At 35.3% G+C, this 26,264-nt stretch overlaps 1 protein-coding gene across 2 annotated transcripts; it reads left to right on the top strand.

Annotated features, from left to right (window-relative positions):
* The first annotated feature begins 685 nt into the window (after positions 1-685).
* Positions 686-20,494, top strand: LOC107102937 (hyaluronidase-2-like). 2 transcript variants are annotated; one of them, XM_015402404.1, is made up of 7 exons: positions 686-1,053; positions 14,288-14,897; positions 16,466-16,714; positions 18,022-18,168; positions 18,276-18,362; positions 19,148-19,342; positions 19,654-20,494. In XM_015402404.1, the coding sequence occupies exons 2-7, from the start codon at positions 14,331-14,333 to the stop codon at positions 20,020-20,022; spliced, it is 1,614 nt and encodes a 537-aa protein (XP_015257890.1). In that variant the 5' UTR covers positions 686-1,053; positions 14,288-14,330; the 3' UTR covers positions 20,023-20,494. The 2 variants fall into 2 exon arrangements, with proteins under 2 accessions (XP_015257890.1, XP_015257891.1); XM_015402405.1 differs by lacking the exon at positions 18,276-18,362.
* The last annotated feature ends 5,770 nt before the right edge of the window (positions 20,495-26,264 follow it).

Here is a 26,264-nt window from a genome sequence, read left to right as displayed (position 1 = left end):
GAATCTATGAGGAAACCTGTCCGCTGTAAACGCCAGTGCTTTGCTCTTTAATGAAAGAAAAATGGTCAAACTTTTAATTTGTGTTTCTCTATTTGAATATTCTGGACAGTATCAAATTCCATTAACAGGTTAAGAGTTCATTGTTAGACAAGTTTTCACTGAAAAACAACCTTTACCACACAAAATGAAATGCTCAGTTTGTCTATAATTCACATGAAAAAATGATGACTAAACAAAACTGCTGAAAATATCTGTGAGAGGTTCCATCATGATCATAAACGGTATAGTTTCATTGATGCCATACTATATTACAATGCATAAACAGGAGTCCATGTAAACAACTTGAGTGTTGCCAAAGATCTGAAGAGAAGGACTGATTCAATCAGGGGACAAACTAGATTAGGGTGACTGGGATTTGTAAGGGAGGAAAGGAAGCAGAGGGGGAGGAGGAAAGTTTAAGAAACTTAAAAATTACACTTAATTAAGAAAGGAGATGGTCTTTGTTTAGCTGAGAGCCCCAGTAGGAGAGCAGGGGATTACTGGATTACATGGAGCGTCGCTGGTCATGTGAGGCAGCATGGTCTACACTGACCCCGCTTACCAACTCTGAGTAAGGCAGCTAAGCCTGGCTGTGAACGTGAACACACACATGCTGCTGCCCAAGCATCCTTCAATCTCCTGGAAAGACCTCAAATGACTTCTCTATCTGTGCTTGGCTTCCTCTCATACCTCTTTTATATCTTTCCTTCTTAGTTTTTCACGCTCTCTTCCTCTCCTGACACCTTTTAATTCTCTTGACTATTTCTGTCCCCTTATCTCCTTTTCTTCCTCCTCGTCTTTTCCTGTCTGCCTCCTCCGGGTGTCAAGGAGACTTTTTCTGTTGCATGATTTGTTCGAACAGCTCATCCATGCCCTCACAAGTCCAGCAGTGTTCTTTGCTTTTTCTAGCCAGGAGAGTAAACAATGAAACAGAAGACAGTAGAATAAGCAATTTCAGAGCCAGGAGCAGAAACTTGGTTGTCCTGACTGGAGGACACAGGAATGCTGGCCTGGGTAAGTTGAACTTTTCCTTGACTTGTCAGCATTGCATCCAACTTTTTATCATTATTTTATCTTAATGTTTGAGCGTCAATCTACAAGCAAAGCAACAGAAACTAATTAAAGTCTTGTTTACTGATTTCTTTAGAATAAATATCATAGCTTGCACATTTAAACCTATGTGATCTAGATACTGCTGGCTGTCCTTGATTGAATTGCAAAATTAATATTCATTTTTAATGATTAGCATTATACATATTATCACGTTTTTATTTTGGCCTAATTTTTTACAGCATAAGCTTAATCAAGCTGAGTAAATGTTTTCACATTCCATATACGGAGGGACCTTTTAACCCATGCACATCCACTATATTAGATTAAATCCAGGTTAGCATTAGCTCTAATACTACATTTACCAAACTGCTGAATGCAGACTTTAGAACGCAAATCTTTGGATCAAAGATGGAGGTTTATTAGCAGGACTGTGGGTGAAGGATCACGGCTTTGTGCATTGTCCAAGACAATGCACAAAGCCAAGCAATCGTTACAGGCCGAGATAACAAAAGGTTCACCAGGTAACGAGGGAACGGTGAAAGCAATCAAAGAATCACAGGCAGGAAAACAGCAGACTGGAATGAGGAGCAGAGTTAAAGAAATGCCTCATCTAAAAAATAATAACAAAGGAAATATATGGTTATAAGACAAAATAAGTATCAGAGCAAACCACAAGTTTTAGTTTTTAGTGAAAAAAATGATATAGATAGATAGATAGATAGATAGATAGATAGATAGATAGATAGATAGATAGATAGATAGATAGATAGATAGATAGATAGATGATAGTAAACATTAAGAATTATAATGTTGTTATAATTATAATATTGTCTAAAAACGTACCTCAGTAAAACAACAAAAAATATTAAGTTACACACAATTCAGGATATAAAAATACCACAAGCAATTATCATAAATATTTTTTATTCACATTAAAATTATCTCGATTCAAATTCATCTGTTCAGGGTTCATCTTTGGGATGGTAGATTGTGGTATTGTTCACCTTAATTGGAAGAAGAAACAAAACTGTCAGGATGAGAACTGCAGCTCATAATAATGATAAACTAATGGATTATTGGATGTTAACCCAAATACCTGACTCTCAGTTTGCAACGTTTATTACCGTGGTTGTCAATGCATCAGTGAATATGACCGGTATATATCAAAGCAGCCCCTTTGTTATTTGGGGATGTTTTCGATTAAAAGCAGTATTGTTTCGGTAGTGGTCTGTGTAATACAGTGACAGATATATATGACCAGAAAGATTTGGAAATGATTGTGTGGACTATAAAACAATTTTCATTGACTCTTTCATCACATGACAAGACACAGAATACTGTAAAACTACTTAAGATCCATCTTACTCATCACAACATAGTGAGTTAACTATTGTATTGATGCTAAAACCTCACATTTTTCAAATTAATACTGTTAGATGTATTTCAGTTTCACCTTTTATTATTCTAAACTGAGTGCATCTTTTTTTCAAAATGTTTATACTTTCATACATCTTGCTTTTTTGTCTTATATTTACTTTTTTGCACAAATCCATGTAACTGCTGTAACAAAATTATTCGCCCCTTACATAAAAGAACAATCTTTGTTATTATGCCAAATCCAAAACCGTAACAAAGTCTTAGTAAATGTTTTATGTGATGTTTGCAACTCTTACGGTTTCCCACTTCCACGTGACATTTTAGCCACATGCAGGGTGGGCAGTTCAGGCATTTTTACAGTAACACTTTAAAAACAATGACTCTGCTCCATCTGATGAGCATCATCATTTCTACAAGGAGACTTGAAAATGTAGTCAGTTGTTTTGCTTTAACTATAGTTTTATTGAAGGATCAGGTTAAATGAAGGCATGTTGACCTTGATGTTTCGAAGTTAGGGTTAGCAAGTGACATAAAGAGTAAGACGGGTCATGCCCTCCACAGGTCATTTGTGTCTAAACTCTAGCTGGCCATCTGGAGTATTAAGGATTTTTTCCACTCCTTTGCAAGAGAGCTGGATAAATGAGCACAGGTGTGCAAGACATAAGTGCCTTTTAATAATCATATACTGTGTTCATCAATAAACTGATTGCGTTTGCCTAAAAACCAAGACCCAGGTGTGAGGAAGGCGCAACAAATTAATGTGGCTGGCTATGGTCTGGATGTGCTCACGTATTTCTATCTTTCCACCAATATAAGTGCAAATCATTTCTTTCTATATAAGTTAATATCAGCTTCACTTTAGACTTAGACCACTTTATTAATCCTACCGGGGGCAATTCGTTTGAGCAGAAAACAAGACAAACAAACAAAAAAAAACATGCAATTACATAAAATATAAGATGATTAAAAATAGAAAAAAATGTGGCAGGGAGCTTAAGAACCAAAAAAAAAAATAATAATAATTAAAAATGGAGAATAATCAAAAAAAGATGATATAGTCATCTCTGAAAAAAAAAAAAAAAAAAAAAACACGGTTACGGTTTATTTTACACTGGGGCATTATATAGTGGCGTCCTGAAGGCAACAAAGAAAATGTATTTTTGAGAACATGTTCTGATGAACAGATAATCACTTTACCTTTTTTGGCATAGGGGAAAGTAAAAATCACAGATATGCATTTGACAGCACATTATTTTTGAGTATGTAAATGCTAAGTTAAAATGCCACAATTTAATTGTAATTGTAGACATGTTTTAAAATAAAAAAAATATTACATAATCTAATAGTTTTACTGCTGAGAATCACTAGTTATAATTAAATATGTTAACTGATTATATGTTAATTTGACAAAACATATTGATTTGTTACAGTTATTCTATATAATAATGTAAGACATTATTATACACAGTTATGCATATATATATATATATATATATATATATATATATATATATATATATATATATATATATATATGATTCTGATTCTGAAGCTGCTCATTACAAAGCATCAGAAATAAAACAAGCTCATATGAGCTGGTTAACTAAGCTGGGATCTATCTGCTCTGGTAAAACAGTCTGCAGCTGGGTGCTTAACAGAAATACAGCTTGCATTTCATCGCTCTTGCTTGCATATATGGCTTGCAAACGAGATGAGTGGTGCTTGTTATTGTTTCCACACCTGGACTGTCTTTGTGTTTATGGGACCATAAATATTCCAAAACAGCCACATTTGTCTTTTGTGTAACCACATTGCAGAGCAATGGGTGGGAGGAATGAGATTCTGGCTTTATGCAATTTTTCATACAGTTGTAGAATTTTCATGTTGACTCAGACCCTAGAATTATATCAAATGGACCCGGATCTGTAAAAAAAGCATGTTTGGAAAAATGGCTGTTTTGGAGCCTAAGGTTTTTAGTGGTAAAAATGAAACAGACACAGAATTGATGCCATGTTAAATTTAGAAGATTCTGTTAGCAGAGAAATTGTGGAATCATAAATTTATCATTGGAATTTAGTCACTTTGGTTTCTTTGCTGAAAAGGCAGTGAGAGAAACAGTAATGCGATGACAACAGGTTGCAGTACGGCACATCCGCTAGGATATGGGAGTTGGTTACGTTTTCTTTATTTTAAGCTGTGTTCAACATAGGTATAGATTTGAAAACTTTGTTAGGTTGTAGATTAATTTGTATATTTGGTATTTTATTGTTTTAATCTTTTCAAATAACCTATTTATTTGTTGAAAGCCCTTGCTAATGGTTATGTATGGCTTATATTGGGGATAAAATTGTTTTGCTTTTCAGCAGGGTCCAGCACTTTGACACATATTTTTATTCTATTGAATCAATAATTTATATTAAACTCACCTGAAAGGGCCGTTCTCAACTTAATCTATCCTCTCATCAAATACTAACTTGATAAAAAAGTATTTAAAACTGGGTCCTAATTTGTAAAATATTAAAAATTACAAAACATTTTTGTACTTAATCAAAAATGTTTTGCTGCAGTCCACGTGACTGTGCGCTGTTTACCTCTTTGCTCCTAAGAAACTAGAAACTTACAGAAACTATAACAGGCACAGAAATGATTTTTATTTGGGAGGATTTTTATCTTGGCAAGAACACTTCAATGTAAGACATGACCTAAAATTTTTATCTACCTGCAAAATATTCACTCTAACCCTACTTTGGGTCACAGAAATCAGTGGCGGCAGCCTCGTGATGCAGAGATGTCTTTGAGCACAGGGTAGCTGGTCAAAGCTTAGGGGAATATGGATGAAGCTAAATATAAAGCAATGCTGAAGGAAATGTGTTAGAGGATGTAAAAGCCTTGAGTCCTGAGTGGAGGTTCTGCTTCACAACAATCCTAAACATACAGCCAGAACTGAAAGTCCAGAACTGGAGTCCAGATTATCAGTTATCCAAATCTCAAAATTGGTTGGACACTATATATACCTACATATATGCATATACCTACATATACCTAAAAGGGAATTAATTAAAATACATTTTCCCCCACCACAGGTGTCAAACTCCTTTTCATACTGGCCACTTCAACAACATCAAGTCTATAAATTGCCTGTTGTAGAGCTAAATGACACTTTTGATTCCATTTAATTATCAATGAACTCCCATTTATTCTGCAATATTATCCACCTTGTAGACTTAAAAAAATATGCCTCTAACTTAATTTTTTGGCTCTCGAGGACTGAATAAACTGTTGTGAGGGTCCAGATTCAGCCTGCATGCATAATACATGAGCCCCTTAGAGAATCTGAATGAGCTATTTCACATACAAAAAAAACCCCATAATTCTCTCAGCTATAATTTCAGCGGAATGTTTTACAAATAATTGATTCAGGCATGCTGAAAATAAAGACAAATCCCACTTTCCAGATTCACAACTATCGACGTTTCTCTTTTTAATGATACAAAATGCAAAAGAAAGTAAAGAAAGGTTTTGCAAACCACTATGTCGCTAAAGCCCTTCGGTATATAAATCATGTCTAAATTCTCATTAACCTCATGGACTAATAGAATAGAATAGAATAGAAAATCCCTTTATTGTCGCACAATGGGGAAATTCTGGTGTTTACAGCATCAAAATGATGGATCTTACAAAAATGTATAAGAATAGGATAATAGTGAAGAGTTCAAAGATAAACATTAAAATACTATATTGTAAAACGTTTTAACAGTATAAAAACTGTGCAACAGTATAGAAGCTGTTTTCTTTTTCTCCTTGTAGGCAAACAAACATGGACTGTCCTGGTTTTTCCCAGCGCCAATTGTACAAACTCTTCTTATGGAATTAACCTTAAAAACCTCGAGCATTGAGTGCTAGATTTGGTCTGCACTGCTGTCTGATCCAACCTAACCTAACCCTTCCCACCTGTCGCAACAAACCGTCCATCTTGTCGCTTTTATTCAACTCCCTTCATACAGTCCAACGCTCCTAAATGTGCAACAGAAATTTTGACCAAAAACATGAAAGCATTGTCATAGCAGGAGAAAGCTGCTATTTTATTGTCACTTCTGGTATGATTTAGTCAGAATCATCTGACCACCTATAATAAAGTACAATAACAAAAGAAGTTTCATATATTCATCTGGCAAAGCTGAAAATATAGGTAAACTGTTATATAACTTTGAAAGCTGCAAAATATTCCCTTTTGACAGAAATAATTTCAAAACACATTTATGTGTCTCATGACAACACCGATAAGAGTAATTCTGTTACAAAATAATATGTTTTTATTTCTGACACTTAGTTTAACACTAGTGAAGTATAACATTTCAGTATTAGACCACAGTATTCAGTTAATAAGTATTCACAGTATTCATTAATAAGACTAACATCTAAGGTGGCTAAATTATAAAGTCTGAAAACAAAACATAAGAAAGTTACTGTAAGCAGCTCAAAATGCTGTATATGAGCTGATTTCCAACATCTAAAAAGAAGGAGATCACTGAAAATAGGTTCTGAGCTAAAAGCAAAACATAAAATAAGAATAACCCAAAACTCTGCACTCACAGTCCATAAAAAAAGATTGATTTTGTTTTCCTGCACACGTTTACTGGTTCCTGCTAATCAGACCGGGCCATGCTATCCTGAGGAGAAAAATCTGAGTACACTAAAAACATGAGCAAAAACTCAGAGAAAATCTTATAATGGTGTTTATTCCTAGCTGTGGAAGGCTGCTAACACAGCTCTTTGGTATTCCATTGTTTAGTTTGAAAATAATTACCAAAAATGAGAAAGTTTGCATAGCAGCAAAGTTTTTTTCATATCTCCCTTATAGCAAAACGTTTTAAATAAGCCCTAACCCTATACATCACCAGAAGTGATTTAATATTTAAATACAATTGATATCGTATATATTTGATCAAATTTCAACTCTTTCACTAATCCTGTTAGTTAGTTGCATTCGGTGAGTTAAATCAGAATAAGGCTAATTCAAGAGAATTGTTAAAAAAAAAATATCAGGGTTTACCATTATTTTGCACATCAATGGAAAGGATTAGAAAGAAAATAATAGTTTCTGGAGATGCACCTGGAAGAAGAACTTAGTTTAAAGATAGGAGAAAATGACCTGGATGTTTGTAGAATGGAGAGGAAGGTATAAATGGCATCCACCAGATTCACCAAGAGGCAGGGATCCAAGACCTGCATCAAAATGTGTTGACAGCAGCCACTGAGGTTTCAACTCTCACATTATAATGTTTATTGAACACTGAGGGATAATACCTGAACTCTAAACACTGACCTAAAAGCACAATTTAAAAAAAAAAAAGCTGTTTGCAATGTATTCAAATCTTTATGAATAAACCAAGGAGCTTTGTTTTTTTATTTTATTTTATCTTTTATTTTTTTGTTCTGCAAACAGGTGAATAAAAGCAAAAATCTACATCTACTTGGGTCTATAAATTAGCAGTATTTGATGTTTGGAGGAGGAAAATGAGCTAAATAGAAGACAATGGCTACAGCAAAGCATGGTAGTGGCTCAGTAATGCTGAAAGGCTGCTGACACGTGAGCGGTTAGGAAGCAGGGATAAAACCAGTCAAATATCATGAAATCTGCGGAGCAGAGACTTGAAAGAGGACAATGATCCCAAAAACTTCTTCAAGGTTTAATTTTCAGAGCAAGTCCTGGAAGGCACTAAGGTGGCATCAAATTCTACTGACTTAAATTTCAGATTTGATTTGAAAAAGGCGGCCTAGGGCCACAAACCCAAGAATAAAAATGAACTGAAGGCTTTGCTCCTAGGAATGGTGGTCAACCAAATACCAAGAATGATTGTCAGGAAGAGGAAAAATTATTTAAAAACTGCAGGAGTTATTCAAAGGGTTTTCAATTGGAGAAACTCCCCTATAATAATACTTTGATTTTCTTATTGCTAAGGTAACATAGCTTTATTATTTAAAGAGGAATTTATTGTATTTTAGTTGTATTGATGTTCCAGACTACGGTTCAATTTAAAACCAAAGGGGGAAATAAAGACATTAGTGGAAAACGCAAAATATTTACATATAAAAACATATTTTATATATGACAGTGTATAAGGTAAATGCTTCAGCCAAACAGATGGCTAATATTTTACATAAATGTCATATTATCAGCATTAACTTTTTTTCCTTTGTAGATATTTCAAAGCATATTATCATACAGAAATACAGAGTAAACTTGTACGGTGTGGCTGTTCCTGTGGGATCGAACAGCTCTATGACTCCCACCTAATCCATTTAACTGTTTGGTAAACATTGACTTGTTGCAACCTGGCTGAACTGGTCCTTTTGTTGGCTTTGAGATGAAGTGACGCATTTATCGGTCCTAATCTTAGCTGCTTCCACATCCCCATTGGCTCCTTACGCTCCTTTTCTCAATGTTTATCGAGCAAACCGTGACAGGAAATAAATGTAAGCGCCGCTGCCAGAAAAAGGCACAAGGTAACACATTCAAGGCTAAAAAAATATGAAAAGCAAACATCAAAGAAGCTCTCTAATTTAGAATGAAAAGGTTAGATTTTTATCATATAGCGGAAGAAAGCCAAATACACTACAATGGGTTGAAAAAAGAAAAAAAAAACACTTCCAGTGAGCAATAATAATGTTTAGCAGCATGAGGATGATAGCATTCAGCTGCCATTTGCAAGTGAAAGGATTATTTAAAAAAAGAAATCAAATTCTCAGCAGGTCAGACCTCGATTTATTCCTTATCTAATTGGCACAGATTAGAGGCTTTCATGGTGGAGAGGCAAACACATTTACTGTGAGGTGTAAGTGAGCAGGAAACAATTTCAGAAGAAAACCAGATGGTGTTTCTCTGCTAATAATTACTCCAGCCTGTTAGAGCTAAGAAATTTCATCCTGAACTGCTTTACTGATAAAGAGTAATAAAAAAAATATCTTCCAAACAGCCTAAAAAAGATCTCTTTTTGGATCAGTAACTCGTCTTAAAATTAAAACATGTAAAAAACCGGCATGGATTTATAAAAAAAAATAAAAAAATAAAACTAAATACAATTGAGGCTCGTTTTTAAACTTTTAGCAGAGGAGACAGCAGGCGTTGGGGCAAACTGAAAAGTAAACACAGAGAAGAGGCTTATCCGGAACAGATTAGCCACTTCTCACGTTTACCACTCACTACAAGCAGGGAGATAGGGATTACATCCACCACGATGGGATTACAGCTTTTGGTATGAAAAAAAGGTTACACTTACAGTCCGGATTAATGCCCATGGTAAAGGGAATGCTGCTGATGAGAACAAACATTGGTTTCTAAAAGCCATAAAGATTTTTCATTATTATGTAAAACTATCAGTATTTAAATGAAATAACATCTTACTGATGGACATAGGGGTAGCATTATGATGACCTAAGGCTTCTTTGCCTCTTCAGCTTCAGAACTGATTAAGAGCTGATTTTCTACCCTTAGCTTAGCACACTTGGCATATGCAGCAAGACGATGATGCAAAGCCCATCAGGAAGCAATTCCCCCAATGGCTCAAAGACACCAAAATAAAAGGTTTGGAGTGACTGGGTGGGTTAAAAAACAAAACAAAAAAAAACCCTATTTGACTTAAATTTAAGTTTTACAAGGAAGAATAGGTCAAAATTCCTCCACCAGGATGAAAAGACTGCAGTATTTATCTCAAAACATGAGCGGATTTACAAATAGTCAGAGTAGTTTGGACAGCTGTGTTCCCTTAACAAAAAATAATGCCACCAATGAAAAAGATTTTTGTTTATTTGTGGCTCATTTTGATCTGAAGTTGAAATCTATTTGAAGATCTGAAACAAATGTGAGAAAAAAAAACACACCGGATATTGGTGGTTGCTTGTTTTCTATAGCCCTGGATATGTATTTTTCCATTTATTGTGTTCGCCATTTTCTTTCTATTTGATTCATTCTTGTAGAATCTAAGCTACAGTATGCAGCTTTTTACACTTTATGTTAGATCTGTTAGGATAATTATCATTGAAGATGTGTGAGTTTATTACACCTTGGTATTGGCTGCCTGTTGCATGTCAGAACTGACGTTTTAATCTAACCAAGACAGTTCTTCTGTTGGGATATGCAGTTTTAATATTCATTCTGTATGTGGCAAAGATTTGGAAATGAATGAGATGGGTGTCCTATTTTAATAAGGCTGGAGCCATGGATGTCTAATAACCTGCTAACGTGTATGATGTAAAATAAGATGATGTGGCAGACTAGATGTTTAAAATGCCTTTTTAACTGTTAATCTGGGCCACTTCCTGAGAGGTGAGGCTGGAGGGGAGCGGCTGCCTTCTGTAAACTCTAAACAATTTCCCTGATCTGAGTGAGATTACAATTTCTATCAGGATCCCCTTAATTTGATACATATAAATTATGAAGTGTTATTTATAGAGTTTGTCCAGAGTGATCTCTTTTCGGGGAAAAGAACAGGAGAGATAGAGCGTCAAGGTGTATACACAGAGCCTATGTTTAACAGATCATTAAAATCATTTAGGCAACAAAACAATGAAACGCTTAATGATTTTAAATGTATTTGTTGCCAACACTTAAGGTATCTTTTTTTAATTCCCTGCTTGTAATATGCATACAATACCTTTTTTTCTGTCCCAATATAAAACTTAATTTCCAACCACAAGAGGACAGTCACATAAATTCTTGTGCTTTACGTCTTACAATTATTTTATTTTGTGAGAAAAATCAATAATACACTAAATAAAACAAATATTTTTAACTTGATCAGTTCTGAAGTATTTAAGAAAGAATATTCCCCAAAGTTCCCGTTTCTTTCCTCACCAAATTTGGCTCAGAGTGAAAGAAAGAAAGCCTCAGCAGGACACTATGCACAGCATGACATCCGACTACAGTGGAATTAGTTCCTTAAAATGTTGGCTGTCTGGAGGCTTATTTAACACCTGTCAACATTCATTACCGCCGATCATTTCATTGACATTGTCAGTGGCATTTATGTACCTGTCAAAAATGGGGGGGAGGAATCAGGATTAATCAAGATGTAATTAAATTCAATGTCAGTTATTACATCTTAAATTGAAGATGTGATTTACCAAAATTCACAAGAAGTGTGTGGTAACAGATCAGACATTGATTTAGAATATGATTTAGATATCTCACACAAAGAGAGGACAGAGCAAACGGATTCGAGTGTTGGCTCATGCATCTTGACTGACACACACCTCACTCCCAAGTTTCACAATTACATGCTGTTTTCTAAATCACCTATTAAACAATAATAATGATGCAGGATAATTAAAAAGGTCTGCAGCAGGGTAGGGCTAGAAGAGGATGTTGGTGTCTCCTACTTGCGTTATTTTGTCAACAAGCAGGATTTTGTGCAGTGTTTTTGAGGAACTTGTGACATTTAGATCTGTATCCATTACGCCTCGGCCAGTCACCTTCACACACCGAGACATTTCCTTTTTTAATAGCTTGTTAGAAAGCATGTTGCTGTCTGTGCTCTCCACAAGAGCCGCTCCCACTAACAAGCAAATGTTTAGCTTTTGTCACCAAAATCTGACAATTTCCTGGTGAAACAAAAACGAGCTAGAAGACATTAAATATTGACTTTTTATGTTGCCAATTAAAAAAAAACAAAAAAAAACAAACACTCAGCTTGTAACTTTTGACTGATTCCAATACACTGGAAGTGTGTGGTTACACATGAAGACATTTTTCAACCAAGTGAAATATGACGAAATTGAACTGATAGGTTAATAGTAAAAAAACTGAGATGTAAGAATTGTATAATCCACCTTAAAACTGAAAATAATTACATTTAAATATTAACAATAGTGAAACCAGATATTCTGAGCAAAGAAAGACCAGTGTAATTACCTCAAGCAATTGTTATATTACTCACCTATCTCACTTACCTATCTCACTTTATAACTTTAAAAATATATATATATTTCATATTATAACCATTTTTTAGTAAGATCAGTAAGATTCTGTTTGTAATGGTATTCATCTCTATACTTATTCAGTAGAACACATGTCCTGTATTTTTAGAACCATTATTTATCCTGCACTTGCTGCTATTGCACTTCTGGTTAGACCTAAACTGCATTTCGTTGCCTTGTACCTGTACCTGTGCAATGACAATAAAGTTGAATATAATCTAATCTAATTTTTCATATTTCTACCGCTTAAGGCTGAAGAGAAAAAGGCAGTTTTTGGTAGAACTGATGAACAGCAGTTCTACTTTCAATCTGCAAAATGTAACCAAAAAAAAAACTCAATTCTAATAATCAGATTTCTATTATCAAAAGCTTTCCTAGAGTATTGGTTATTCTACTGTAGTGATCTCTTTGCCACCAACATTGACTCTCATGGTGATCAGTCTGATTTTCTGCCTAATAAATTAATCTAAACCAGGGCAATGCTTATTATTTCAGCAGTTGGTTAATCTAGCATCTTTATTTCATTCAATCTAAAGATATATACTCTTTACTTATCTTAAACAGATGTTTTTGGATAAAATTAAGTGAAGAAGTAAAAGAATAGAGAAACAAACTTGAGACCATCTCATTTCAGTGCTGACAAGTGTCACTTGGGGTGTTTTGGATGGAGCAAATTTACAGAAAATGAATGCAAAATACCTATATATTTTTTGGGGGGCTTAATTGCTGCTTTGAGAGGGTCGTCCTGGTAGCAAATAGTTTGTTTTAGACTCTGCAAAGTCCAGTTAACAATAATTCGAGAACTAAATTAGTTTACGATTACTTAGTAATGGATTAATTATGAGTAATTGTTTCAAGCGTAATCAAAACTGAAAACAAATATTTGGTCTATAAAATCATTGTACTTTGATTTAGATATAAGTCACAGTATTTTAGATCTTATGTTTTACTATTATAATATGGAGTTAATCCTGCAGTCCTTTTTCTGCTGGATATATAACAATATAAAACAAGATTGAAACAAATGAGTATGCTTGTTTTGGGCCTTAAAGAAAACCATACCTGGTACATACAGTATGTTTATTATTTTAATTATTTGGACTAAAACTATATGAAACAGAATTTAATTAAAACCAAAACAAAGCAGAATATTCAATAATCAATTACAGGATAATCAAATATTATCCTGTAAAATTTCAAAGTGTAATTTCTACAGTAACAGATAATTAAAGCATAAGTAACCTAAACCTTTTATGGCCTGAAACCAGCAGGTAGCCCCGCCCCCAGAAACACCTTTTATATGCACTTAACTCTAACCTGATTTAAAACTACCACACAAATCCAAACTACATAAAACAAGGGATTAATAATCAGTAAACAACAAAATGAGCGATATGGATATTAAAAACTCTGATTTCTCAAGAAAAATATAGATTAAACAGACTAAACATGCATTTGTATAGAATTAACTTACTTTTAAATGCATTCCGCTGAAATTCAAGTGGCTTTTTAAAATATTTTCAGTCTAATTTTAAAATAGAAATTATTCTATTTAAATCCCTTGCAAGTGATACAAACAATAATAAAAGAAATACATCTTACTCTGATTGTCAACATTTATAATTTCATCATACAATTAATTCTTAAATTATAAAGAGATTAGATTTAAGTTGCTGAGGAACCTAACACCTTAATGATACTGGGATGGATTGTTTTAAGGTTTAAGTTAAATCCTGCAGTTTTGGTGCAATGAAATATTTAGAGATCTTGTAATAATAGTGGAAACCAGATGTCCCTCCATCTGCTATTGAAAGTCACTTTCTTTAATATTGTTTTTTTTCAGCAACATGATTGGCTGTGAGGGCCTGAACACCTGAGCTGCATCAATGGCGTGGACCGAACCACAGCTCAATCCAGATCCAAAGCCACTCCCACGACAGACACAGCGCAGTCCTCTGCTTTATTCATCTTTACTCGTCTTGATCTCTATTGGTTACTTTGCTGGCCTGTGCAATGCTGGTCCAGCAGATCCTGCCCGTCTTCCTCTCTTGTCTGGACAGCCTTTTATTATCTTCTGGGGGATCTCAGACTCTTCCTGCGTTGGCCGCCTAAACCCTACATCTTTTGGTATGGAACAGGAAGGTCGGGTAGCCGTCTTTTATGAGGATTCTCTGGGTAACTACCCATATTTTCTAGACAAAAACACACCAGTCAATGGAGGGATTCCACAGTACACACGTCTAGATGCCCATGTCCAGAAGACAAAGCTAGACTTAGAGGCAGCTTTGCCTGCTCCCAGGTATCTTGGTCTGGGGGTCCTGCGTTGGGCAGAGTGGGTCCCCCAGTGGTCCAGAAACCCAGAGAAACAGGCACTGTACCAGGAGGCATCCAGGAAACTGCTGAGGAGCTTCTTTCCTAAATGGACTCCAGAGGAAGTGGAGAAGTGGTCACAGGTGAGGAAAGACCAGGACTGCATAATCTGGTTGAATTGTCTCTGTAAAGTGCCTTGAGATGATATGTGCTGAGAATTGTCAGTATATAGGTAAACTGCATCGAATTGAAAATGGCTTTTTAAGGTAGAGCTAATGAATCAAACGTAAGTAAAGACAGAGTAGAAAACAACAGGAAAATTATAAGCAAAGAGAATTTATGAAATATCATAATAATTAAAAAGGGATTATTTTTTTACAATGCTTTATTACTCTCTTCATGTTCAGAAATTTGGATAGCTTATTATACCATTAAACAATCTGGGAACACCCAGATGCTCATGTCATGTTTTTGTAAGCTTCTGATAGGTTTAATGACAACATTATTTTTGACATACCTGTGGATGTTTTAAAATGACACCTAGACACTCTACCTCTTTGTGTAACATAATGCAGAAACCAAAAACAACCAGCCAAGATATGAAGAATAGATTTGGTTTATTCATGGGCGTGATTTCTATATACCTGAATGTGCCACTTTCATCTGTTTCAACATTATACACAAGTATAAACACCATAGGACTGTCCAACTGTCAGGAACATGCTTTCATCTAAAATGTGTATACCAACACAATAACAAAAAAAAAAAATAATACAATTGTGAAGACACTGGCTGAAGCTGGTAAGTGCTATTATCCACTAGAAAACGAATACTATAATGACATGGGCCGAAATATCAGAAGATCTCTTTCCTAACTGTTGCCTTTGTGTCCTTTTCCATGGTGAGGATCAAACTGCTAGTAGACGTGTTCGTTTTCTATCTGTAGAAAAGGAATACTGTACCGACATGGGCTGAAAGGATACTCTGTCAGGAAGAAGCAATCACTCCAAAAGAAACACATAAAAGCTAGATTACAGTTTGATAATACACACATAGAATCCAAAAAAAATGTCAGTATTATGTTGTTTGGTTATTTTGCAGCTGGAGGGACAAATGAATTTCACAAAAAAGATTATAAAAAGAACATTATGAAAAAAGTCTGAAGGGACATTTTAAGCTATCATAAAGACACTTGAAGCTTGGGAGCAAATGGGTCTTGTGAATGGACAATGACTCGACACATACAGGCAAATTGGTTAAAATTGGCTTATGGATAACCAAGGCAGGGTTTTGGAGAGGCCATTATAAAGACCTAATCTTTGCCACATTGAAAATGTATGAAAATGTATGGGGAGTGCTTAAAAGGTGTGTGCCTGCCAGGCGGCTAATAAAATTGGTTCAGTTACACCAGTTCTATAATAAGGGATGGGCCGAAGTTCCTGCCAAACTTTCAGAAAAGCTTGTGAATGAATAAGGTAAACGGTTGATCCAAGTCATACAGTTTAAAGCCAAGAGTATCAAATACGAACAAAAATGTATATATGTATTTTTATATGGTATCTACAGTATAAACTTCTGGATTCAACTGAAAATGTACTTTATGATGTTCAAGATGTAGCAATTTGATAGTGGATTACAGCTGAGCCACATTTCTAGTCATAGAGTATGAAGTGACTGGACAAGCGTGACAGATGTCCTCCTCTTTCTATAGGTGGATTTTGAGGCAGCGGCCCAGTCAGTCATGGTGGAGACGCTGCGGGAGGTTAAAAGATTGAGGCCAAAGGCATTGTGGGGCTTCTCTCCTTATCCCAGCTGCTATAACAGCGACCCTGCCCAAACCCAGTTAGCCAATTACACTGGCCAGTGCCCTGCTGCAGAGATGGCCCTTAATGATGAGCTTCTGTGGCTATGGAGAAGAAGCTCTGCACTCTTTCCCCTCCTGACCCTGGAAAAGCGGCAGGTATCATCTTACATCATTTATGCTCTATAGAAAGACAGATTCTGTTGTTATTGTTCGTATTCACAACTAGAAGGACACAAGCAAGAAATACTATGAACGAAAAAAAAAAACAACAACAAGAAAACACATTTAGAAAAAAAAAAATCAGCTTAAAAAAATTTATCTTGTACGTGTTTGAATTAATAAAAACTTTAGATTCCATTCACACATGATAATGTAATCATGAAAAACTGAATATGGATAATCTTCGCAAGATCTATGAATAAGGTTTCATTTATCCAAATAGTCAGATTATCTCTTCCCTAACTGCTGCCTTTGTGTCCTTTCCCAGAGTGAGGCTCAAACTGAGGATAGAGGTGCAGAAACCTACTAATCGGTTAGATCTGATACAAATGGCTTGGGTATGCCAGTAGGATAGCCGTCAATTAACAGAAGAAAATCATAAGGAAGGTACCACGAACATGGAAGTTTTTTAAGGGCTTTAAACTAAATCTGTTTCCATTTGTGTCAAAAAACATTAGCGTCACAGGTGGGTAGAGTACTTACAAATGTACTTTAACAATAGTAACATTACTACAAGAATTTTACTGTTTCTTTAAAGTAAAAGTAAAAAGTAGCAATCCAAGAAATTACTTTATTTTGGTTAAAGGCTAGTAAAGCGCTGAGTAAATGTTTATAAGATTTAAACTACACATACATACATACACACATCTACCTACTCGTTCTGCTATATGTAGTGAGGACCATGTGTCAACTCGCATTGATTTCCATTCATTTTCAGTCATTTTCAACCCTTTCTATGCCCTAACCCTAAAATTAACCCTAAACCTAACCATTACCAATGCATACCTCACCCTAACCCTAATCAATTCAAACCTTAGCCCTAAACCTAACCATTAGCAAAATAGCATGTGAGGACCGGCAAAATGTATTCCCTTTGCAACAAATGGTCCTAAATTTGATGGTAAAATTGGAAAAATGGTCCTCACTCTGAGGGCTAGACAGGTAAACACACCCACATACAAAATACATTAAGAAATAAAAAATTAGGCAAAAGAAACACTCAAGTAAGAATAGCATTAATTACTCAATTAAAATGTGTATTAAAGGAAAACTACTCCTAAATTAAAATTCAGTTACTGATCTGCATACTGTGGGGTGGTCTTACCAGATGTAAACAGGACCTAACTGGAATATAATATTATATAATGTAATATAATCTAATATCAATATAATATAAAACAAGAGGAACACTATGAATATTTATTGGTCCTTATCTCATTGTGTAAATCTATATTTTTCTGCAGGGTGGGACGGAAGCAGCCAGGTCCTTTTTGTCAAGTCAAATAAAAGAAGCACTACGAGTCGCGTCTCTGGCTGCAGCAGAGTTTGATCTACCGGTTTTTCCTTTGGTGAAGAGTGTGTATGCTTCAACTAAAACCTTCTTATCACAGGTATGGAAAAACATTAAACACCTTTTAGTATCTTTTTAGTAGTTAGCCCAGTGTGATACAATGTAAAATGATTTAAATTCATCTGGGAAAAAAATTGCTTTTTGAAGGCTGACCTGATCAACACCATAGGAGAAAGTGCTGCAATGGGAACAGCAGGCGTAGTCATCTGGAATAGAAGTGAGATGAAAACAGAGGTACTTGAGAAATAACCCTCCTCCTCCAAATTATATTCAATCGTATCACAAGCAGCAGCATGAATAGGGCATGACTGTGAAAAAGAAAGAAAAAAAAAACTGTACATGTTTTCAAATATTTGATTTACAAATAAAAACATGAAGTATTGGGTGCAATTATTTCCAATTTCCATAAATACCACCTTTAAACTATAATTTAAGAAAAAACTCTTCAGTTGCAGGTTGTCAACAGACTGAAATTGTGTACTGGTGGGTCATTTTCTTCAAGGTGAAAGTCTTTCCTGGTCTTGCAGTCTCTAAAAGGCTCTTTTCAGGATGTCCCTATATGTAGCTTCAGCCACCTTTTCAGTAACTTAACAGCCTTTTTTTAACCAGCCAAAAAGAAAGCAGTCCCCGACCATGATGCTGTCACCACATCCGTCAAAGCGCAGAGTCAGTTTAGCATAACGAAGGTCTAAAAGTTCTGAAAGATCTGGTTCTTGAAATGGAAATATAAGAGCTGTACAAAACCAAATGTCTTTTTGTATACACTGTATACTGTCTATACAAAATGACAATAAAAGATGTCTAGGTTCTGACCCAGATTTGCTGCATGCATGATTTGTGACAAACCAGAAATTACCATTTCTTTACATCTATTTTCTTAAAGTGCAGTAATACCTGATTATCCCAGTTTACTAACCAGGGCCTGGAAACTTTATAAACTTAACATTCTAAGCTTTTTTAGCTGATATACCTTTGACCCTGTTGTCTGTTCTTGTCTCATTCTGCCCATATTTCCTCAGAGAGAGTGCCAAGATCTGGCCGTGTTTGTCCGTAAAGTCCTGGGCCCTTACTCCCTCAACGTTACAACTGCAACTCAGTCCTGTTCAGCCTCCCTTTGCCAGGGGAAGGGTCGGTGTGTTCGGCAAAATGCAGAAAGCTCCGCTTATCTCCATCTACCAGCTCAACCCAATGTTGCAGAGAAGACAACAGAAAAGGTGTGACAGAGGACTGCTGAAAGCTAAATTTAGACATTCTCCTCTTATCGATAGCAGAATAAGCACAAACATAGTTCCTTTCTCCAAGTAAACAGCTATTCTTTTTTACCTTGCTATGAGATAAAAAATGTCTTCTTCCTTAGGGTCTCTTTGTGGGGTAATTACAAATCAGAAAAACAAAAGGCAAAACTAAGCATGCCTAAATGTCAATGACTTTTTTATCTCTTCTCTAGACAGAATTGATACTGACAAATGTGATAATGACATTAATCTTCAAAAACAAAAGGATTACTTTTATCGTTTTCTCTCAGGCAGAGGGAGCAGAAGCCACCGAACAGCCAGATGCAGGGACTAAAGCAGCTGAATCGGATCCAGCTGAGATCTGGAAAAAAGACTTTCAATGCCAGTGGTACAAGACTGCAGATAAGGAAACCTCTGAACGGCAACCCCCCAAGGATGGAGTGTCTGTTGGAGGAAAAGCTGAAGGAAGTACTGGAAACGCAGCAGAGTCCAGAGCAGCTTCCACAACAAAAAGTGCCTCTGAGACTATGTTAGGAGGAAGTGATTTTGGTGGTACTGGAAGGCAAGCCGCTTCACTGGAAGTACAGACAGACAGTGTTACTGCCCCAAACCTACATGCATTACTTCTGCTGCTAGGGGCTGGATTTCTATGCCTGTGACCTTAAAATAATCACCTAACCTAGTGTTGATTCAGAAAGATCTAAGGTATAAATGCAAATATAAACCCAAACAAGTGTCCTTTAAAAAGACTCTCCTATGACAGCTGTAGGTTTGCTGCTTTGTCACTAAATTACACTTTATTGTAATGAAGGAATTCAAATATATATTTGGGGCAGACATTATTGAATTACAGATCTTATCATTGTCAGAAGGTAAGGAAAAGGAAACCCTGTTGAGTTGGCTATCTAATGTAAAGGTCTACAAACTACTACCAAAAGTTAGGAAAGTCGACCCACACCATTTCCTCCTCATTCTTTTCTGTTCCATCTTTGTCATCCAAGCTTTCTTATATGTAAGAGGTTAAGACTTTTTATCTCTTCATAGACAGGCACCATTGAATGATATATGGTTTAAACCAGGGTTCTTCAACGTTTTTCAGGCCAAGGACCCCCAAACTGATGACGAGATGGAGCGGGGACCCCCTAATTATATATATTGTAAAAAAATTGTGTTATATCAAACTGGTCCTATAGTCACTCTACGGAGTCATGTAACGAAAGTGATTTCGCCCTGGGATTATTAAAGTATTTCTGATTCTGATTCCTCATTGATGGGACAGGTGTTGTGAATGAAACGGTGCCCTGCTCGAAAGAGCTCCTGTGTTTTGCTGAATGTGTGCATTGATGACTGAAAGACATATTCTGCCTACATTGATCTGTTTACTACAGTGTGTTGAATTCATGTTAATGTCTATTTAAAGACATTTCAATCAGTGGAAAAAATTGCAGGGGGGAATATAAAAAAAAAAAAATCTAATCAACCAAAACTTTCGCTACCTCCGGAGGACCCTCTGTTGAAGACCTCCCGGTTTAAATCAAGGATTTGAGATTGTTGAACATGCTATTAAGGTAGGTTAAAGGAAAATAGTATTTACATTTCTTCACCAGAACTCTGCAGCAGTTTCCTTTTTAATAGTTCTAAATGTCCAGAGGTAGGAATAATTTAAAAATCTTCATACAGGAATCTGTGGATAATTGAGAATTTGCAGAGGCATATTCATTCAGGGATTACTCTAACATTTTAAAGTGAAGTTATCAGTATTAATTCCATTAGCTGTAGAAACCAGAGGTTGTATCATGACTTTAAGGAGCCCCCCAGGTATTGGAAGGCTAACAGCTATTCTTGCTCTATATTATTTTCCTTAACTTTTTTTTTCATTTCATTCATTCTATCTATACTTTTCAGACATACCTCATGGAGAAGCTTTTGCTACATCCCTGCTTTGTGACCATTGGTTATTGGTTTGATTGTGTAAGGATGTGGATGTATGTGTGTACAATTTTCACCTTGAGCTGCCAGGCCGTTTGAGGGATGAGAAGGGAAGAACCCCTTCAGAGCAGTGCTGCAAATGTAGCTTTGGCCCCTAAAAGTTTGCAGCACCCCCAGGCAGTCAGATGAAAGACCTCTACAGGATAGCCTTACGCTCAACACACAGGTGCGTCCGCAGCAGCCTAGGAAGCATTAAAAAATTGGCAGGGCTCTGGACACCTCTAACCATTACTGCGTCCAAGCAGCGATGAGGCTTTGTTAGCAATTTATAAAAAAAAAACTCAAAAGAAAAATTTCAATATCCATGTGATACAGCGCTATATGTGCAGATAACCAACTATGCTTACACAAGAAACCAACGTTACTGGGAAACGTTAAGGTGACACTGAAAGTCCACCCAATCTGATTTTTTCCATTTTTTCTGTACTTCCAGTAAACCAGTGATTCGCCACCGATGGGACACATTGTTGATGCCATAACTAATGTTAATTTGCAGTGTAACATGAATGCTATTCAACTAAGAAAAAAGCAGTGAAACTCAAACACAGCCTGGAGTTATAGGATAGCGGTGTCAAAAGTAAACATGTTTTACTTAAATAGAAGTATAGATACTGCAATTTAAAAACACTTTGGTAAAAGTTGAAGTATCAACTTGAGCTCTTTACTCAAGTAAACGTGAAAAAGTATGTTCTCTAAAAACTACTGAAGGTATAAAAGTATAAAATAACCTATATGATTTTTAAAGCTCAATTTTTCAACTAGTTCAACAAAATTCTTTGAGATAGGGCCAAGAATGAGGGAGGTCTTGTTGGTCTCCGTCTCCAACTCATGATACTCTCTCGTATCCGACCTTTCAACTATCAGACATTTCAACATCTTTTTCTGAATCCTACATTGTAGCATGGCATAGACAATTAACGTTTGCAGTTTGAAGAACACCTGCTTGCTTCTGATGATTTCATTTAGCTAACCAATGAGTGTTTGCGTTTTATGACTCATCCAATTACACTTGTTTTCACCACATGTGGATGGCACCAATGATCTGCATTGGATTGCATAAATAAAAATTGTTTTAAAAATGTAAGGAATAGAAAGTACAGATACTTGTGTGAAAATGTAATGAATAGAAGTCAGAAGTAGGAAAAAGAATAAGTATAGATAGAGTAAAGTATAGATACCTAAAAAGTGTACTTAAGTATAGTAGCAAAGTATTTGTACTTCGTTACATGACACCTCTGGTTTTAGGATAGCTAGCTGTTAGATTTCCAACACCTGAGGACTGTTATTTTCGATAGAATCTATGAAACCTAACATATGAGCTGCAGGTGGGGCTGTTAGCTATTCTAACTTTCCCTTTAAAGCCCATCTCCTAAACAGGCTCTAGCAGTATCCATTTGTTCATCAGCTCAGATTCAACACCATTTTCTTTTATGAGCTCTTAGCATTTTATGATTGATTCATTCTTTTTTTTTTTTTTTTTGTGCTCAAATTATCTTCATATTTTTATCTTTACAGCACTAAGATGTGGTGGCCCTTTAAACGACAAATAAAAATAAATATGAAGTTTAGTGATTAATTTTTAATCTAAATCCACAATTTTTTCCTGGATTTAACCTTTAATGTTATCAGAAGAAAAGCACACAAGTGATGGATCATCAGCCCATAAAAAAAAAACACTTTTAATGCTCACTTTATTTTACAGAGTAAAATGGGTGAAATGGAAAGAGGTTATTCGCTGGAAGCCAACAATAAACAGCATAAATGTCATACAAATCCCACAATGTAAATATTTAACTCCAAAGGGCTACTAAAATAAAAAAAAAAAATGTGTACAGACATTTAGGTTTTTCAATGAAAGGTGGTGAATTTCTGAGATCTTTGGCCTCCCCTGCCTGACTTTTGGTGAAACTACACCAGGACCTCATTGAGACATCAGCACAAGCAGATATACAATGTGAACATTTGGAGAAAAAACTAATTTAAGTTAAGCAAAAAACTTAAATTGTGCTATATGCAATTTTTTACCCCCTATTTTTTTATTATAAAATTAACAGAAGAAAATAATTTTATGTATAGAGATCAAACATCACTAATATGTGAGGAAATATTTTAGTATGAATGAATTTACAGCTAAGCTTTTGTTTTAAGGTTTATATTTAAACCCCATTTCAAAAGTTAAATTGCTTTCTTCCTTTTATAGTTTAAAAAAGCAAATAAAGCTGATCATCATTTTATAGTATTTATTTTGTGGCTGATTAAAAAGGCCCTATTTTGCCTTTGCTACTCAAAATTGGCTCTTCGAAACATTTTTATATCCAATATAAGCTGAAAAAGAAGCTGCATGAAGAAGTGCTGCTAAGGTTTGATTGTTAATAACCACTTTTATCTGAATTCAATAATTTAATTTAAATGGCTTCACTATGAAGCCATCCAAACACAAACCTCAATCTCTTTGCTTAAAGTGAGCCCCAATCATCTCATTTTCTTCTCCCACTATTAAACTGAGTACCAACCTGGCTCACTGTTATATAGGATTTATTTCACTTTTATACTTCAGCTATTTCAGAATAATTTTTGAGATCAAGAATTTAAGCAGTGTAATATTCTACAAAGGCGTCATGAAAAAAAAAATGTAAAAATCGGATGAATGTACCAAGTTTTACGAGAAAAACAAAGGCACAGGAAGGGACTACAGGTGATGCTTATTTATTAGCAATTTCCAAATGTATCCACTTGGCACAGACAACTCTAACATTATTTAGGTACAATGACACTAAAATTAATTAAAACAATTTTATGCCATTATGGAATTTACCCAAAATATTTAAAACTGTGTATAACATGATCCAATTCCTTTAATAGAAATCTAAAAATGTACAGAAATCTAAAAATGTACCTTCGGCAGGACATTTAACATTACACATTTCATAGTGGTTTTTAATTATGTTTGTTGCAGCATAACCTTCCCTCAGTCCTACTGATCATACATTAAACAGAGGAATGACTGAAAACATTTCCAAACAAACATTTTAAGCAAGTAAAATCTGAAACTGCTCTTCTTTATGCCAGCTTGCCAGTGCAACAATAGGTTGGGGAGGGGGAATCCAGGATTTTCTCTTGCATCTCGTTAAATTAATTTAAACTGTAGAAACAGTACTTCAGCGTGTTTTTTTTAAACTTTATTTTAAGTGGTTTTTCAGTTTGGCACACCCTGATGACAATGTCCCCTGACTGATATCTATTGCTGAGATATAAATGCATGTATATCTCACACACAAAGCTCTGGAGGGGAGGACCTTCAATTTGCAGTTGTTCATTAATAATTCTGGCACGTATGGAGCATTTAATATAAACTGAGAAACTTGAATGCACGGAGAAAAAGGCAAGATAGAAATCATCAGAATCCATTTTCTGGGTTTATCAGGTAAGATTTATCAGCTTTGACATCAGTTCATTTTACAGAGACTTTACCAAATGTGACAGGGGAAAGAAAAAAAAAAAATCTTATTAAACATTTATTTACATGTTGAATAAAGTGAGAATTTCAGGGATGTTGTCAATGAGAAGGGGCTATACATCAGGGCAGAACAATGCAATTTATCTGAGAAGTGTGTTCATCTCTTAGCCTAAAGAAGCAGGTTCTCATCATCTAAAGTGAAATCCACCAGTCCTACAGATAGATTTTGAACTTTGCCCATCACTGTTGACTTGCTTTTATTAAAAAACACCCTTCTCAGACACACTGAAAGCAACATAAGACCAAAACCAGTGGATGAACATGCTGCAAACTGTCCAAGCACATGCACAAAAAATAGGCCATGGCTTTTTCCATAATGCAATCAGGACCTTATGTTGTTTTTGCTTATTTATCATAGAGGCTACATAGATTGGTGCACTAAAGGTAGAGAATTCCCTTCAGAGACCAGATTTACACAAGGTAATCTGATTTTCATTGCACATTTGTTAACAGCTGATGTATGCATGTCTGGGATTCCGTGTGCAGCTTCTCTCCTCATGAAGAAATCAAAAAGCCATGGAATAAATGGATGAAATATTAAAGAATACCTATATAGCTGCAGGAGTTTGTTTTCCAGGTTTTATTTACAAATATATTAAATGGTAAATTAATGTTGACTTTAATACAGCAACTATTTGACAATAGTAAAATATACCACTACAGTCAAACACACCAATCTATTAAGGACAATTAAAACAGAATTTAGATGGAACAATGCCAAAAACCCCATTGAAGGGGATCTAATTTAACCTTGTTTTAGCTCCATTCCTGCATGGTTTACATAAAACTCAGTTTGATGGAAAAAAAAACAAACAAACAATAAAAACAACAGAAAAAAATAGAAAAAAGACGCATCGACTCTCAAACTGTTTAGATTTGTTATTGACAGTTGAAATTTATTTTTTATATTCAACTTTACATTTTGATAAGTTAATGAGTGACATTTTCACACACACACACACACACACACACACACACACACACACATAATAAACTAACAAACTTTAGAAAAAAATTAAGGTAAACAGATTATTTTTTTTTTAAACTTTGAACTCATTTCATAAACAATGGATTTATTGGTTTGTCCTAGCAGATATGAGGGCATTACTGGAAACATGACCATAGTATGAAATCTGCTTTATTCACTTTTAAATTTGAATGCAAGCCAGCCTGCCAACTACAGATCTATTTAAAATTAGGCTGATCAAACCAATCGGACTGATTTATATTTCCACGTTCAACATTTAGAGTTTATAAGGGGTCCCAATAATTTTAAACAACAGCATAAACTTCAAACTTAAAGATGCTGGTCTTTTACTGACACTTGAACAGAGGCCAGCTCCTTTTCATACTATTAGACAGTAGTATTGGTAATAATGGTGCACAATGAGAAAT

This window comes from Cyprinodon variegatus, unplaced genomic scaffold (genome assembly GCF_000732505.1).
Source record: "Cyprinodon variegatus isolate N-32 unplaced genomic scaffold, C_variegatus-1.0 Scaffold1346, whole genome shotgun sequence".
Classification (NCBI taxonomy): Eukaryota; Metazoa; Chordata; class Actinopteri; order Cyprinodontiformes; family Cyprinodontidae; genus Cyprinodon; species Cyprinodon variegatus.
The sequence above is the reverse complement of the archived record's forward strand: the minus strand, read 5'-3'. Positions and strand labels throughout refer to the sequence as shown.

Coding starts and splice junctions, on each gene's coding strand:
- LOC107102937 (XM_015402404.1), top strand. CDS start 14,331: ATGGCGTGGACCGAACCACAGCTCAATCCAGATCCAAAGCCACTCCCA. Junction 16,715..18,021: donor TGACCCTGGAAAAGCGGCAG/GTATCATCTTAC, acceptor ATTTTTCTGCAG/GGTGGGACGGAAGCAGCCAG. Junction 18,169..18,275: donor CTAAAACCTTCTTATCACAG/GTATGGAAAAAC, acceptor TGCTTTTTGAAG/GCTGACCTGATCAACACCAT.